This window comes from Anguilla anguilla, chromosome 3 (genome assembly GCF_013347855.1).
Source record: "Anguilla anguilla isolate fAngAng1 chromosome 3, fAngAng1.pri, whole genome shotgun sequence".
NCBI classification, from domain to species: Eukaryota; Metazoa; Chordata; class Actinopteri; order Anguilliformes; family Anguillidae; genus Anguilla; species Anguilla anguilla.
Window position 1 is genome coordinate 39,145,930 of NC_049203.1, and position 17,312 is coordinate 39,163,241.

Below are 17,312 nucleotides of genomic sequence, written 5' to 3' on the forward strand. Positions count from 1 at the left end.
ACATTCATCACTAAGACATGCAAAGCAAAGCAGGTCTAGAGCTCACTTCACTGCCTTTGACACTGCCGCCCCCACGAGCACCCATGCACACTGATTTCATTATCCCGAAAATGTAGGCATGAAAAACACAGCCCTGCATTCCTTTGTTTCGCGGCTCCACTAAAATCTTCCGAAGTTTGGTCTTGCTCTTTGGTGTCAGGTCCTTGCCTGAGGGACCATCACAGCTGACTGAGAGTAGCCACTCTAATCACACCTAAAGACATGTCTAATTGCTGGGTGGTGACACAGTCGCCCTATAATCACCCTCTTGGCAGTAGTCGCCCTCAATCATCACCATGGGTACCGCCTTGCTCACTATCGTGCGGGGCGGCCTCATTCTTTTAGTGCACTGCCACCACAACTGACCTACGAGGATGACATCATACCGTTCCACAGCCCACCATACTCGCCATGGCAACCGTTTACATCACAACACAGTATCACATCACTGCTAGGAGCCACGCTCTGGCCTTCTGTTGACATCGCACAAACTGGGAAGAGAGCCAGTAAGGCAGGCCGGTACCTGTTTAAAGGTGTCAGTAAAGACTGGATGATGGCTGTAAAAATTCATTTGAATATATTTGTTATTTTGTACCCATTCCAAAAAGAAGCATGGGGACACAAATTATCTGGCAACTCGAGCACATTTCGGTTTCATTTGAACAGAGAGAACATGCGGGCAGACTGCACTTATCGAATGATTAATATGGTGTCAAACATAAAAGAGAGGGGAACTCTCGCAGACGTCTCTTTGATGAGAGACAACAGAGAGCTTCATCTAGACAAGAGGCCTGGAGAGAATCCTGGGGACCCCACCCGACCCATGCTTCCTTCACACCTTTTCACTGCGCAGTCACCCTGTGGGGAATTAAAGACTTCACCATGAAACTATTTCGCCTAGCACTTAATTCACTTAACTCTGGAATTACACTGTTTCATGATACGGTTGTACATCCGAGGTCCTCGATCCTGATCCTGGAGAGCCGCAGGATCTGCTGGTTTTGATGTTACTCAGCGCTAGAGAAGCACAGAAATGGCTCAGTTAAAACAGCAGACTGAAGCAGTTCGTTCGGGTCACCTGGTTTCTTTGGTCTGAATCTTGCCGATCTTAAGGTGAAAACAAACACCAGAAGGACTGTGGCTCTGCAGGACCAGGACTAAGGATCACTGATCTGCTGTACTGAGTAAGCAGCAGCGATAGATCTGAATCTATGAAACAGCCCCAGGGACTAAACCATAATAAACTGATGTGGATGTGGAAATGCCACTGATATTACAACATTCCAGCAGAACTACTGTGTAGCGTGGAAACCAAACACTGAAGAGAACCCCACAATATTCAAATGAATCGGAAGTGGTCTGAAGCACAACGGTAGACATTCAAGTTTTCCTTGGCAACAAGTCGTTGAGCTCAGCTCCATAGAAAAAAAAAAAAAACCTGGGAGTGTGCATATTATTACCGTTCCCCATTATAATCCGACACAAGACTCATTTACACATGCAGTTCACGGATCAGAAACCGACAGACGACCAGAAAATGTTCCGTCAGAGGAATGAAGTCCTCTCCTTTATTTCAAAATCATCACCAAATAATAAAATTACACACAGCAATTTCTGTCATAATCTCTGCTGTAGTTCCTACAAAAGCACTACGTGCAGTGTTAAGAGCCAGGGCTTAGAAATGTGGAGGAACATCAGAATCTCTTGAGAGATGGGTCAAATGCAACTTGGGACATATTCACCAGTCCTCTCAACCCAGTTTACACATTCCTGGGTTCAGCACAAATTCCCAAAACCCCACCCATGAAAGAACTTAAAAATGACTGAGGAGCAAATCTAAGTGAGCATCGCTGACAGATGCTGGTGAGGAACCTACGCTGGAAAGGACTATAAACCAGTAAAATGTCTGCTCTGTTATTTTGATTTTGCTTCGTTAATTTTGTCCCAGATTTCTCAAAACGTCTGACACAGCTTCACTCCGGTTTGCTCTCCATGATTGTCCATCATGCGTAATCCGTAGTGGCTGAAACAAAGGTGACTCCAACAATAATGTTCAAATGAACCCGGTCAGGAAAACGATATCTTAGCAAAGCACACAAACAAAAAGCCACTTAAATATGACCGACCTTAACGTCTGTTCAAATGGAACATTTTTGTGACACCTTAACTTTAGGCAGATGCATCCAAAATAACAGAAGCTCAGGTGGGTAACCCCCCCTCTAAACCCCCCCCCCCACCCCTCCCCAGTCATTTTTATAAGGAGTAATCAACTCCTTACTAAAGCTATAGCTCCATATAACACTTTGACAGAGTCCTTAAAAGTCCCTCCATTACGGAGTCTATCCTTCCTGCAGGAGAACAGGAGTAAACGTACGGGCTAAAGAGTGGGAGAAAGCAGTTTGACCACAGAGACGCCACGAATCGCCGCAGGGATCCCGCTCCGTCTCTCCCGCCGAACGCCAAGCGTCGTCCGAGACCTCCGGCGAGCTCGTCTACGTCGTTCGTTGCTCTACGGCGCAAGTCCTGGGGCAACGTCGTGTGAATTTAAAAACTTTTGCGAACTAAAAAACCGGGCTAGCGGTGTAGTGTTCGGTAAAGACGGCTGGAGTGGAGAACATCGCTGCAAAGTGTCCTTGGGAAAGAATTAAAGTGCTTCAAGGGCAGGGGAAGGGAAGAGAAGAGAAGGGGACCGCAATGCTGGGCTCAGAACCGACACGCTGTCCGCATCCTCCACAGCGGACTCCACTGGAAACGCCTCGTGATAACAGTCCTAGACGGTGGAAGTATTCTGATAGGCAAGTCTAAGGGGGGGGGGGATGTGGGGTCCTACTCTGATAAGCAACTCTGAGGGAGGAGGGGGTGGGAGAAAGAGGATGTATTCTCAAGGGTATACATTCTCTCTCTCTCTCTCCGAGTCTTCACGAGAGTGACAAAAACAACGTTAAAAGGAACTGGGGGGGCGAAAGGAACGTCGTGTGTCCGTGAGGCGGGACGCGACTGAAATTAGAGACCCAGGGATTTGCGGACGATCTGTTGGGCGAGGATGTAAAACTGTTCTCGGTCTTCGCGCCACATCTTGGAAGCGTCAACGTTGGCTCCGCTCTCGTCGTTGGGCTCTGGAAAGGAGAGGAAAACCATTAACAACCACAGGGAGCTCCGGAAAGAAAAAAAGGTGTTTCTCGGCATTTTTAACAAGAAGGACCTGCGTGGCCCTACTCTAACCTTACATCAGAACAAAAAGGCAGGCTCTCAATCACGCTAATACTGTACAAGGGACCTGTTTAATGCAGACATGAATCAGTTTAATGCTTTAGAAGCCGGAGGAACTACAACTTCAGTGGTAATTGTTTTTAAAGTGCACAGATGAGAGCAAACATGCCTCTAAAGAGAATAAGAAAAAAACTGCAATAAGAAAAACAGCATTTATCAAAATCATTTGCGATACCTTGGCTTCATTTTACCACTGAGCGAATGTTCGTATCTGCTGATTTGCTGACACCATTGGGTCTGTAGAACTGTGAGAATACTAAGACCTGATTCAGGAATTTACTGACCAATGGAACTATAGAACTATACAGTTCTATATATATATATATATATATATATATATATATATATATATATATATATATATATATATATATAATGAAAATATTAATATCTGATTCAGGGATTTACTGATACAATCTGAATTATAGAACTTTGATAATATTAATGCTTGATACCAGGGAAACACGGACACCACTTACCCATAAAACTCTACCTATCCCTATTCCACGATTTTAAAAAAGGGTTACCCAGTTTAGGATGCAGTACCGTGAGGTCTATGTGCACCGAAGACTCACATATACCCATTTCATCCCCTGTGCAGCAGCCACGTGACTCCATGAGAGCCCCTTCCCTAGCAGTGCACATTCCTCCCAGCTGAGCCGCAGGGGGCCGGTGCAGTGGGGGGAGGGGGAACACGCTCACCGGCCAGCATGCTGACCACGGACAGCAGGATCTTCTCCACGCTCTGCACGGGGCTCCAGCGCTCGGCGCTGCTCTCGTAGCCCATGGGGTCGTCTCCGGGGGCGTGCAGGATGGAGATGCACACGCGGCCGTCCGGGTATACTGCGGGAGGGAGAGAGGGGTCAACGGCGCTTCGGGTCAGCTCTCGAGCTATTGCATCGGGGCACTCCGAGAGGAGGTTTGGAGAGGGAGAGGGAGAGGGAGGGAGGGAGGGAGGGAGGGAGAGAGAGAGAGAGAGAGCATAACGGCAGAGGGATGAAGGATGCTAGCTGACCGGGCCCCAGAGTGGGGAGAGCGGGCGTCGCCGGAAGACGCCACGGACCTTTCACCTGAGGAGCTTCGCCGCGAGCGCTATCCAGACCTGGGTCAAATACTTCTCTACACTTCATTGATCTTGCCTGGTGTATTGGACCCAATGAAATTACTCTCAAGAAGTGCAAAACCCCTTGTGGTCATATTTGCAGGCTCAATTACACTAGGCGAGATCAATAGAGCACAGAAAAGTATCTGAATCCAGAACAAATACGTATTTGAGCCAGGTCTGGCGCTATCCAAGGACCGGGCCAACGGCGCACATCAGATAGTGTTCACGCTTTGTCGCCATACTGCGCTAAATTTAATGGAGCGCTATGCGCAAGACCTAAGGGATCCAGGAGGGCGAGGGTTGAATGGAATCGGGCCCAGCGCTCTGGGCGTCGAAACGCGGCCGCGGCCCCGCGCCCCGCCCCGCCCCGCCGCAGAGCCGCTGCAGATGCTATCTCCCCCCCCGTCTGATAGCGCCCCCATTTCTCGTCCCGGTCGGGGACCCGGCTGGCCCGATAACCATCGCGGCAGGAAGCACTTTACCGCGGCTCGCTTCCTTCGCCTCCCGAGCCCGCTCAGGAATGCCGGGAGAGCGAAAGGGCGAGGCTCCAACAAAACAACCGCGGCCCTCCGCGGGCATGGGGGCCGGGGGGCCGGGGGCCCGGGGGCGGGGGGGGGGGCGACGGAAAGGGTTCTCCTTCCGCAGGAGACGCCCGCTTCCTCCTCCTCTCACTGGAGGCGCGCGTGGAAGAAGCGCTCGCAAGACGACCCTTCGGAGACAAAATCGCTGCCTTATCAGTTGAAAGTGTCGACGTGTCTAACTTAGAGGTGGTCTCAAGGACCAACGTTAGTCTAAGCTGCTGGCGTGAGCCAGGCTAGTAAAAGGAAGTTTCGGTATTCTGAAAGTTTCCGAAATGATCGAGCTGATTGACAAAATCTAAACGAATATGAAATACTAATCGTGCATACAACAATTGTAGTGTGAATATATTTCTTAAAATGTAGCAGAAAGGTCAAATAATTTCAGCAGTGTTGTTCTTGCCACCAGCTTGTCTATTTAGTCATGGTCTTAGTCTTGACCATCGATCATTTAATTTCCTCATGTTTCCTTCCAAACACACTTTACCCTGAATTTAAGATAATCTTGACTGAAAGGGTCAGGGATTTACTGTGATCTTCACTTGATGAAGCGTCCGTGAGGTAATTTCCTCCCAGTTTATGCTCCCATTAGGCCCTGATCATGCAGACTATGCACTCATCACGCCAGGATTACACCTAGTTTATGCCCTGATTATGCCCTGTAGGGCTGGCTGCAACAGTTAGCAGGTCAGGAAACCTCTGGATACACCGCAGCCCCACAGCCTAACACCTCTACAGGACACGCCACCCAGCAGCCTTTAAAGGCAAGTGAAGCGGCAGCACTTTGGCCCTACGCGCAGACAGACCGACAGAGGCACGGAGATTAGATTAGAGACGGAGCGGGCTGGAGAAACGCCACGGCCTGACGAGCAGAGGAGCGGGTCCGCGCTGCGCATAGGGCCAACGCCGCGACTGCCACCCGCGCGTACGGAGCGGCACCGCCGTCGGGACGAAGGGGGGGCGAGAGAGAGAGGGCCGCTAAAGGCGCTGCAGTCTAGAGCGCGCTCGCCGCCCCCCCCCCCTCTCGTTACCGCCGCCTTCAATGTGCTCCGGCATCCCCCGGGGTGGGGGGGGGGGGGGCCTTGATGTGGGCTCTCCGCTATCGCCGCGCCGCCACCACGAAAGCGATCCCTCGCCCCGGCCCGGATCCCGCGCGTCATCCCCGTTTGGAGCTATTAGGCAGCATCAGAGGAGGATTAACACTGGGGGCGGGGACAGAGCAGGAGGACGGAGGAGGAAATGTTTTGTTTTTTTTTAATGTAAAAAAACAGACGGGGTCTGGCAGGCGGGGTTGAGATCCTGGGCGAGGCTGTCGGTGCTCGAGACCGGCGCTGGGAAGCGGCGGAGGTGTCGCTGAGTTCGTCATTTGGGACACAGCGAGCCCAGGGGTTATTTGGGCTCATTATCCTAAACGAGATCAGCCCTGGGGGAGAACGCATGCAGGGACTCACTTCAGCGCTGGAGGCAGCTGTGTCGATACTGCCTCGGTATTCAAATACGCTTTATCAATAGGGCACACCCTTAACCGAAAACTTCAATGAACTGCACTGAACTTGAGGTTTGGGGTGGTGGGGGTGGTTGGGGGGGGGGGGGGGAGGTGGATACTTACTGTTGGGGTGGAACATTTCGCAGGTGAATCTCATCTTCGGGGGGCTGAGGGGGTAGTCCGACGGGAAACTCAGAATGGCCGGAAACACGCCCCCCTCGAAGCACGTGTCTTCGGGACCCCTGGAACGCAGAGCACGCGAGCGCGTTAGCGGGAACGACCAGCCGGCCCGAGCGCCAGCTCTCGTTTGTGTGGCCGTCCTGAACTCAGCCTCGCTCCAGCACGAGCGAGCGTGTTTGGGTCAAAGGGCGCTCGGGTCAAAGGGCAAAGCTTCATATGATTCCAGGGAACATTTACAGTAGGGCTGTCAATCATTCCATATAATGCCATTTGAATATTATTTCCTTAAAAACATAACCATTTCAATATATTTGAAATCATATTATATTTACATATAAGCTGCAGCCAACAGGCCCCTTATAATTACAGTAACCAGGGGATTTTAAAAAGCCCAAAAATATTTTTAAACGCCCAATATAAAACACCACATTTTTAATACAAAAAAAAAAAGCTTTAATACAAAACAGAACGCACGTGAACACAGGAGAGAACTGCACGTTCAGAGCGGGAACACAAAAACAGGCTAGCCATGCCTGCATTATGTAATGCAAAGTCTCTTACTCAAAGCATAACCATAAATCTTCAGTAGCCTGAGCAGCTACATGAACATAAGCTAGGCTATGTACACCGCCGTGCCCTACAACTACTGACAAAAAAAATGCTAATTTATATAACGAACAAAAACAAAATCGAAACCAACACAGTTAAGAAAGTGAAAAAAATAAAACGAAGAACTTCTAGAGCACATAATACAGGTTTTGCTCAGAGACAGCATCTTCTTCCTGGAGCTAGGGAACAGGAAGCTCGTGTGATCCGCAGGTGATCCTGATCAAGGCAATCAACCAATCAATAGGCCAGCGGCTCTGCGGCTCCGCTAACATTCCGAGCTGGCAGACACAAACGCCGAGAAGGCGCAGAGAAGCACAGAGCCGAACGGAGCCTAACGTGTCATTACCCGCTAATACACGCGTTTACCGGCACTGCTGCGTGCGGCTGCCTCTTGGTGCTCAGAAGGTGATTTGTGTGGAAACGTGGGGGGGGGGAAAACGTGGTCGTAGAGTGGCTGTTTAGATACAGGTGCCTCCAAACTGGGTTATGAACACCGCCGTATGAAAAGACTGCAAGTAGGCCAGGCCCCAGACTGCAAGCTGTCGCGCGACGCCCATGACCCATTTAGCTAATTCTGTGAACCACTGTAGCTTTCTGCTGAACCCTTGCATCGGCTGCATGGAATCCACACACTTTCCACACATTACTGCTTAAGTGCTCAGGAAAGATAATCTCCTGCAACAAGCCAGTACGACAGAAGAGACTTATCAAAGCAATGAGATACGGAGCAAGGGCTAAAGGGACATATTCAGCAGATTTTTTTTAAAGTCTGAAGGGGCGCAAATGAAAACTTGCCAATGTTCCAAATGTGGCAATGTTTTAATTAGAATTTTGTTTGAATTGTGGCTATTCTTATAAAAAAGGTCAGGGTTTGCTCAAAACCCTCACATCTGGTAGCAATGAGAATGGCATATTCTTTCAGTCATTTCCAATGCTGTGTTTAAACAATGTAATAAATGGTACATGCTAAGGCATTAAATGGGAAATTGTAGTTGGGGTCTTTCACCTCAACGAGTTGGAGACAGTGAAGTCCCCCTGAAAGCACCTCGCTGCAGTGTAAATTCAGACACCCTGGAAAGGCACTTTGTTGTATCAGAAAACCCTTAGCACGTGTGTACCATCTTCAATGCAGTCTTCAATTATTGACTGGACAGACGCCATCGTACAGGGTGACTGTACGGTGCCAGGTAAACCCAGGAAGCAGACACCAGCGAAGCTGTAACTAAATCCTAATGTGACCCAGGGGTTAATTGCATATTTAAGTGTAAGTGACTCAGCAAAAGAACCTTTGCTTAATTTAGTCCATCGGTCGCAATGGAGATCTCCATCAGTCCTGCTCTGTTCTACAGCTGAAGCAGTTTCGTTCATAGTGCTGCGAAGCAGGAACCAGATTGTGTGAATTTATTTCTTTTGTGCAGTCTTAATTACAACTGTAACTTCAGCTGTCTTGCTACTTTTTCCATAGCGTAAAGAGTTTTCGAATGTTATGTTACTAAGCATTCGGTGCCAAGTCTCTAAGGATATATTTATCATTCTCATTGACAAAAGGCCTCTTGTGAAAGGCAACAGCGAAGACTTTAGACCACGTGTGCGATGACACAAATTTCCGAGGCAAGCTTAGTACTTGAAATTATGAGGAGAGGTAAAATTAAGAGGAGAGATAACATTTGGCAAGGCTAAGTTCAAATAAACCTGTCGCCGGAGACTTAACAGCGTTTCACAACGTTCATGCCCCTGCAACGGGAAGCGTTAAAGCTACTCACAGGCACGTCTGTTAAAATCGTCGGGCTTTTCTGACGTCTCTACAGTTTTTGAAAATAAAGACCTTGTTTGAAGAGCGAGGCTTGAGAGGCGCTGAGCAGTAAGCCGGTGTTGCAATGTTCTCTAGAGATGTTGGCAAGTAACCCTTGGGAAGGAATGGCATACGATCCTGAGAGCGTGTCCAAGAACGCGGTTCTGACAAACACAGGCACTTTTGTTTCGACGGCAAGACCAATCACGGGTCTGGCCTCCAGTAAATGTGCCGTACGGCTTTGTCAACAGTAATGGGGCGAGGAGCAACCGACTCGTTTAACCTCGGACATCAGTTTTTCCATCGTTTCCCGGGTAACGGCTCCGTTTGCGTCTCTTGCAGTCACCAGTGCCTGCATGGACTGGTTTGAGGTAACTTGCCCCCTTTTACAGAGGATTATGAGCGCCTTCATGCTAAAAGCAGGGGGTATGAATGCACACTTCAAGCCCATACCATCGATAAGACAACTGCACGTTTGCTGACTGCGGTGCCGTTTCCACAGAGGCCTCCGTGTGTCTCCCTCGACACCCCATTTCACCTGGTGAACAAAGCTGAACCGCTGCACTGGAAGCGTGAGACTCACCAGTGCCCTTCCGAAGGTACTGACGCTAAGCCAGCTACCGGCAATCCTCACCCGCCCAGGATACCCCCCCAACCCTCCTGGTGTAACCACAAGAAAGGTTGGGGGAAAGGTACACTTGCCAATTGCTAAACTTTCACTCCCATCCCATATCCGCTCAGAAATACGGAATTGTAAAATAAACAGGAGTGGGTAAAATTCCATTATTATTGCTTTTAAGTATCTCACATTGAGGCACATCACGCTCATTTAAAAACAGTATATGTACGCATTAAATGCATCCCAAACCAGATCGGCCACAAAGGAATGATTAAATTCCTTTGTTCTTCCGACACTCAGTTCAACAAGTGCTTGTGACTCCAAGTGAGAAAGTAACATGCAAATGTGTGCATTTATGTTTCCACTGGTGATCAATCTCCCGCAAAGCGATACTAATCGCCCCCACATCAAGAAATCGCTTGCGCCATCTAATCTCCTTCAAACCTCAAACCATGACGGGAAGCTAATCCCAATCTTCCTTGTTTGCATTGGTGTTAATCGGCACTTAAGCAAATTTAGCCTATATCGAAACAGTAAATCTGCCTGTCCACAATGTGTGGCCATTAACCATTCCCACCTGTGCTTCTCTTCTCTTTTCATCTACACACGCTTCAGTCAGTAACTTAGTTAAAGAAATTTTCAGCACACTTTCAGCATTTAAATATGATCTTTTCTTAGTTTTAGTGATTGTCCAATTGCAGTGGGCACACACGCACACATTACATTACATTCATTTGGCAGACGCTTTTATCCAAAGCGACGTACAAAAGGCACACATACATGCACGCACGCACGCACGCATGCACACACACACACAAAAACTTAGTCATATTTGTTGCTAGTAACAGAAAGACAAAGTCCACAGTAGTTTGCCTAAACACGAGAGCTAAAATCATTAGTTCACTTGTGGGATGCAAAGGTGCGTGTGGAAAGGGGGACGGCTGTGGCGAAGTGATTTACGCAGCAGGCTAAATGAGACTGAGGGTCCTCAGACGGTATTCAGAGGGGTCGTCCTCTGCGAAGCGTAAATATGAGGGGCTGCCATGCACACTGAGGTATGCGCTCCCCTGCACGGCCATTTCCCTCGTGACATTCCGGTCTGCTGCGCAGAGACTCTAATTGAAGGCCAGCGAGGGGAACACGATTACAGACGGCTCAGAGCGCCGGCGACACACTACGCCCACAGAAATGAAGTCACGCTCTGCCCGCGCGTCAACAACAACAACCCCCAGTCCGTATTAACACGCGCGGCTCTCGGGAATTCCAGAAACTTCCTTCAAAGCTACAGCGCCGCGGAATTATGGCGTTCGCGTGGTAAACACAGCCTTACGCACATCCTGGCGTAAAAGCCATTACCATCTTGACTATGTGAAGAAATTACAGTGAGAGCACAATTGGCACAATTATTAACAGTCACGTTTTAAAATTACTACTTGTCCGGTCCAAGATACAAAAACGTACAAACAACTAAATTGCCCCTCTTGCTCCGTGACAAAGACACCAAAGCCAAACAAACGAGCCTGTTCCCGTACTTCACTTCTAATTTACTGTGGTCACAGCCATACAGTCAGACTCACGAAAACTGAAACAAAACACCGAACAGTATTGTGCCACTTTGTATCCCTTTGTACCTTTTGTATACAACATTAAAAGAAAAAACTAACATTTAATTTGGTTTGCATGCTGCACAATGTTGGTTATTTTAAACTTTTCCTGCTCTACCTTTCAATGAAGATTTATTCTTCATTAGCCTGGCTTAACTGAACAGGACAATTAAACTTTCTCACTTCAGGAAACCCTCTGTCCAAAAACATTAGGAGAAATAGGCTTTGAACCGTTCTGATCATTCGTGCATGCGGTAGCTCAAGAAAGCCGTTAGCCACAGACAACATGCAAATGCGGCTTATTGCGTGAGCTGGTCGGGGTTATTTGAGTCAGAGAATCAGAGCGGCTTCTTCTCAACCATTTCTGCCTTTCACAAGTTGTGCCAGTGGGAAGATTAAAATCACCAATTACACTAGCTCAACTGGAACTGCACAAACAAACCTTGAGCGTCACAGGCTGGATACGAGCCCAAGCTCCCGACCGAACGAATCGCTGCAAGTCAGCCAAACGCATGCGCACATGAACTCCGCATCGCAAAGCTTCTCATTACAGGATCTGCACCATAAACACAGCACTGCTGCTCCAAATCCCTCCAGCATTTCCACCGGGAATGTTGCCCCCTCAACTGCAAGATCGCTGCTGGATGCTGGATCACAAGAGCGATGCTTACACTTGCTCTCCACTAGCATAGGAGTTGACTGAGCTCAGATTAAACTGGTTGTTACACACATAGCAGCCATGCCATAAATAAGCTTTGTGAATTGTTGAATCTTTCAGGATAAGAAATATATGTGATAATGAAATAATTGCAGCTAATTTGAAAGAAGCACAAGTAACTCTCTCAATAGACAGATTCTCCCAATAGATAGATAAGTATGAAGAGCACTTACATGATCAAAGCTTCCCACTCAAAGAAATTCTCTTCATTAACAGGACCTATTAAAAGACAAGGGGAAGTTTAATTAGATTGAAAAGATCTGTGAGACAGTTAAGTTTATATCACATATTTCAAGATGTAAAAGGCAACATCTTCATTGAAATAACTGATGCTTAAAGGATTCTCTTATCTGACGTGAATTTTTTTTTATTTTTTAGAAAATGTACATGTTAATTGCTCAAGTGCACAACATAGCATGACCATGAATTAAGCCAAATTACTCTAATTTTCAGACATCCTTGCCATGACTCCACAACCCTGCCCTGTAGCAGAACCTTAAATTAAGTCTTATATTTTGGTCTAAAATATATGTGCATATAAATCTATGCTAGTTACAGTAACAAAACACCATCACATTGTGTGCAACATTCACAGCATGTATAACAGAGTTTCAGGTGACTGGGTAAAGGAGGCTGTGTCAGGAACAGCAGTTTACTTTATGACCACAGAACAAATCCAAAACAGGAACTTCTTCATTATGCACCTTGAAAAGTGTCTCTCTCCAAACATGAACATCACTGTGTCGATGTCCATTTAAGTCCTGCACAAGTATCAGTGTCATAAAGGGCTTACCTGCCACAATTCCTTCCGGAGGGTTAAGGGTTAGCTCTGAGAAAATAGGGAACAACAAACTGAACTTGAGTCATGCTGTCAAATACCCACATATCATATTACAATCTACCCAGACCAAAATGCAATCTGCTGAACAGAAATACAAAATATATTATATATAGCATTAAGTACATCAGGTCATAGATCCAACAATAAACGCAACAGACCATAGAATAATGAACATTGCAGTGACTGGCTGTTTAAATCTATTCATAAATTGGTTACGCTGAATCTGGTATGTGCATTGCAGTTGAAGCATTAACAACCTGTAAACTGCGTGGAAACTGTCATATTGTGACGATCTTGTTTCTCAAATGCTTTCAATGCAGTGCAATTGCACCACCTACAGAAGGTTGGTTTAAATGTTTTTTTGGTTTAAATGCAAACACTATTTTGACAGACAGCATAAATTACCCTCATATTCCCCTGTCATTTCACTCCTAATTATTATGAGAAGTAGGGTTTGCTGCTTTCAAACACGCGAGCCGTGTTGCTATCTAAAAAATACGGGGATATTCTTTGCCACAGCCAACTGCTATTTCAACTGCGCACTTTGTAATATAAAGTTACATAAGATAATGTTTCACTGTCGGACGCCGTCAGTAAAAAGAACCACGGGTACAATTCTAAAAGAGGTCCTATGTCTCTTACGCGCTTTTTAAGTTTCCTCGTTTAAAAACATAAACAAATAATTCAGTATAAATCAGCGAGAGAGCAAGTCTAACAAGTTAGACTATGGACATATCTAGCTAGCCAACATTGTTCGCACAAGCAACGAAACTGCGCTAAATATTTGGGCAGCTTACAGAAGGCTCGCTGTGTCTTAACCTTAACGCAGAGACCACATAAATCGTAAATACATTTAATTACAACATGCCTGATCGTAAACGTCACACGTAAACTGTCAGTATAGCATATGCTTCAGTTTCATAACATCCGGTCAAAATTTACTGTCGGCTAGTTAGCCAGTTTAACTAGCTATCGTTGCTAGTGCTGCTAGCCTATGTTACCGACCCCACAAGACTTGGAACCAGCTAGACTAACGGTAACTATGAACGGTGCAATGCAGCAGTCTTGATAGTCAACAACAAACTGAATTAATGTGTGATATTGAAACTATGTTTGGTTACCAACGTATCTTGAACTCGCAACTTGTAATGTTAGCTAGCTATGTGCCAACAGCGATACTCACGCTTGTACTCAGCCATCAGCCTTTTCAACGCTGTGCCCGCCATTTGCAAAGAATGCGACTAAATGGCGTATTCACTGTTCACTAGTAAATAAAGTCTACGTTCGATTCTTATTATTTCTTTCTTTTTTTTAAATAACAAACAAGCTGGAGACACAACTACGATGCAGCGCTAGCGCTACCAACACCAGCTGGGTTGGTAATAACACGTAGCTATCTTCTTCCGGTTATGAAAAGTTCAGTGGAAAAAATGCCTGTCAGTAAAAATAAATACAGCGCCACCTGTTGGAAATCCATCTAATTTCGTAATTTGTTCGTAATTTCCGTAGTAATTTGACAGTTGGCTGCTCAGCATTTTCTTGGCCAGCTGTGTTGTTGCATTATAAATTCATGCACAAGGAAGCAAACAAAGGGTCTAGAGTTGATTTTAGCGGTGGCATTTGCATTTGGAGTCTGTCACTGTTCTCTCTCAATGTGAGGATCAAAGAAGTGTCTGTAAAGCAGGGCATCATGATGATCATGCATAAGGCTGAAAAATCAGATTAAATTGATCAACGACATGGCAAAATAATTGAGCATGTCAAAATAAACAGTTTGGTGCATTGTTAAGTAAGAATGCACTGGTAAGCTCAGCAATAGAAAACAACCTGGTATACCATGGAAGACCACTGTAGTGGATGACTGAAAAATACTTCCGATTGTGAAGAAAAACCCCTTTCAACTGCCAGATATATCAAAAATACTCTCCAGGATGTAGGCATAGATGTGTCAAAGAGAAGAGAAGACTACAGCAGCATAGCCTCTGTGGGTTTGCTACGGCAAACCCCTGGTAAGCCTCAAGAACAGAACAGCCGGTTAGTTTGCTAAAAAAAAAGTACCTAAAAGTGTAGTTCTGGAACAAAGTCTTATGGACAGGTGAGATGAGTATTAACCTGTGGCCTAAAGTGCTGGAAAGCGAAAAGTGTGGGGGAACACTCTCAAAGAAAATGAGTTAATATCCAACATACTTTTTGTGTCGCTACTTTTGTGTTACTTTCAAAACATTTTGTGTCAAAGTTACTACTTTTGTGTTACAAATATACAATTTATGTGTTACAAAGGGAGACTTTTCAACATAGTCTGTGTTGAAAATAACACAAAATGTATAATCCTTTACTAAACATGGAGGTATGTTTAAAAAATTACGTGTTTAACACATCTGTTTTGAGAGTGAAGAAATGAAATGCTCAGGATCCCAAGCATATATCACCTTGTCACAGTTCATTTTGCCATTCCAATTTTATGTGATATTTAAAGACAATGAATAATCTTTATAAAATATTTATTATGGACATTTAATTGAGCTGGTCTGATTCCGTCATTCTTATTCCTAATCTGGGACATTTTAGGAAGAATGTTACGTTAAGGTTTTCAATCAGAAACCCAGCATTTAACTTAAACTTGCACCTGATCTTTGTTTTGTTTGGCTGATGGGCAAATAGTAGCCCACACTTAATAAGTGGCCTAATATTAGCCTACTATGTGACATGATGGCGTATGCAAGGTCATTTCATCTGTCCAGCTCATCACAGGTTCACCTCAGACCGCATCTAAATCTCATACCAATCCCTTGGCTGTCTCAAAGGCTCAAAATTGTAAGGCTGTGGTCATTTGTGTTCATAATTAAATTGGATGTTCGACCTGGTCTGTCTCCACTGTGGTATTCATCAATTTAGTTGTGTACTGCACTGTAGCCTACTGATCTCATAGTTTTTTTAAATTTGGGCATGGCTAATGAATTACTGAATTGAGTACAACTGTAGTTATGAGCATCAATTTAAAAACAAGACCAGGTCAAAACCTAGTATATGGCTGGACCTAACACACGTGATCCGGTCGACCAATGGTGTAACTGCATAACTCGGCCGACCAATGGTGTAACTTCATCACTCACTCAGTCACTCAGTCAGAGACATTCACATTTGTAGGGCTGGCCCCGATGTTGCGGTACAGCCAAAAAATACATGAAATCCAACTGCTACAGCATACATTGGGGATGCTAACCTAAAAGTTGCTCCTTAATTTGTGGTAATTACTTTATCAGTGTAAAATGATTGGGTTGGTGCAATCGGAATAATTGTTTGACATGTGACTTGGCAAAAGATAATCAACCTCTCATTGAAAGAGCACATGCAAGAAAACAAGCAGAGAAACTGATTTATCAACTTATACTGCTATAATAATGAGTAGTATTTTTACCAGTGCACTGTGTCAGAACATGTCATTTCAATTTCTGGAGACATTTAATGTATCGTAGCATTTCACAAAATGTTCATGTGTGTGTTTGAATTCATTTAATCCCTGTAAGTTTACATTTAGGTTCACTGGTAAAAACAATTCTTTACCTTTTTCCCCTTAAGGTTTATTGTTTCGTGGGGCCAAACTTTTGTAGGAAAAGTTTTTCAGTAGCTTTTGTTTCTATAATTTCTGTATACTGTAAAATATTCTGTAATGTGTGTGATGGGTGAGTAGGGGTACAGCTAATGTTTTAGCTAGTTTTTACAGAGTAGTATACTCTTTTCCTGTAATGTCATTTTTAATGCTTCAGGCAACTGAAACATGACTTTTTATTTATTTATTTATTTATTTATTCATTTATTTATTTATTTGCAAAATTGGTTTTGTCTTTGACCGTTTCTCTGGAATATGACAAATTGTCTAGAATCCAAACTTGCTCTGATATGGAGAATGTATTGCCACACCTTGATTGAGTTTTGATTGATATAGCACTCCAAAATGTATTTAATGTAAATTTTAAAAATGAATTGCTCTGTCAGTATTGCAAATGGCTATTGTATTGTTAGGGCTTGTCCTTTTAGTCTGAAAGGACAAGACCTAACAATAGAAAAACTGTAATAAAGTTAAAACCATAACATTTCCTGGATCTAATCAAAGTAGAAGAGGCTTCTTCTGTGAAACATAATTGCTGGTTTAATTTTAAAATTCCATGTACATGAAAGTTTTCTGATAGTTAAGTAATTTAAATTGTATTGCATTTGCCTTTAGTTTGGTGTAACACATGGTTAATTAAAACAAATTTTGACAAATCTAGGAAATCACAGAAGCTCCCAGAACATCCAAAAAACTGCAGGTCTCTCTAGCCTCTGCTAAGGTCAGTGTTCATGACTCTACAATAAGAAAAAGCAAAAATAGGATTCATGGGAGAGTAGCATGGCAAAAACCATTGCTAACCAAGAGAAACATCATTGCTCATCTCAAATTAGCAAAAAAGCAACTGGATGATCCCCAAGC

The 17,312-nt window shown here is 45.0% G+C and overlaps 1 protein-coding gene across 1 annotated transcript; it reads right to left on the bottom strand.

Moving 5' to 3' along the window:
- Positions 1–1,574: 1,574 nt before the first annotated feature.
- On the bottom strand, positions 1,575–14,240 carry ube2g2 (ubiquitin-conjugating enzyme E2G 2 (UBC7 homolog, yeast)). Its single transcript, XM_035410899.1, has 6 exons — positions 14,025–14,240; positions 12,794–12,829; positions 12,174–12,219; positions 6,602–6,720; positions 4,012–4,152; positions 1,575–3,155 (listed from the first exon to the last, which is right to left on the bottom strand). The coding sequence occupies exons 1-6, from the start codon at positions 14,065–14,067 to the stop codon at positions 3,043–3,045; spliced, it is 498 nt and encodes a 165-aa protein (XP_035266790.1). The 5' UTR covers positions 14,068–14,240; the 3' UTR covers positions 1,575–3,042.
- Between the last annotated feature and the right edge of the window lie 3,072 nt (positions 14,241–17,312).

Excerpts from the sequence above, each read along its gene's own strand:
- ube2g2 (XM_035410899.1), bottom strand. The coding sequence starts at position 14,067 with ATGGCGGGCACAGCGTTGAAAAGGCTGATGGCTGAGTACAAGC. Across the intron at positions 12,830-14,024 it reads GCTGATGGCTGAGTACAAGC|AGCTAACCCTTAACCCTCCG; the intron begins GTGAGTATCGCT and ends CTATTTTCTCAG. Across the intron at positions 4,153-6,601 it reads CGAAATGTTCCACCCCAACA|TATACCCGGACGGCCGCGTG; the intron begins GTAAGTATCCAC and ends TCCCTCCCGCAG.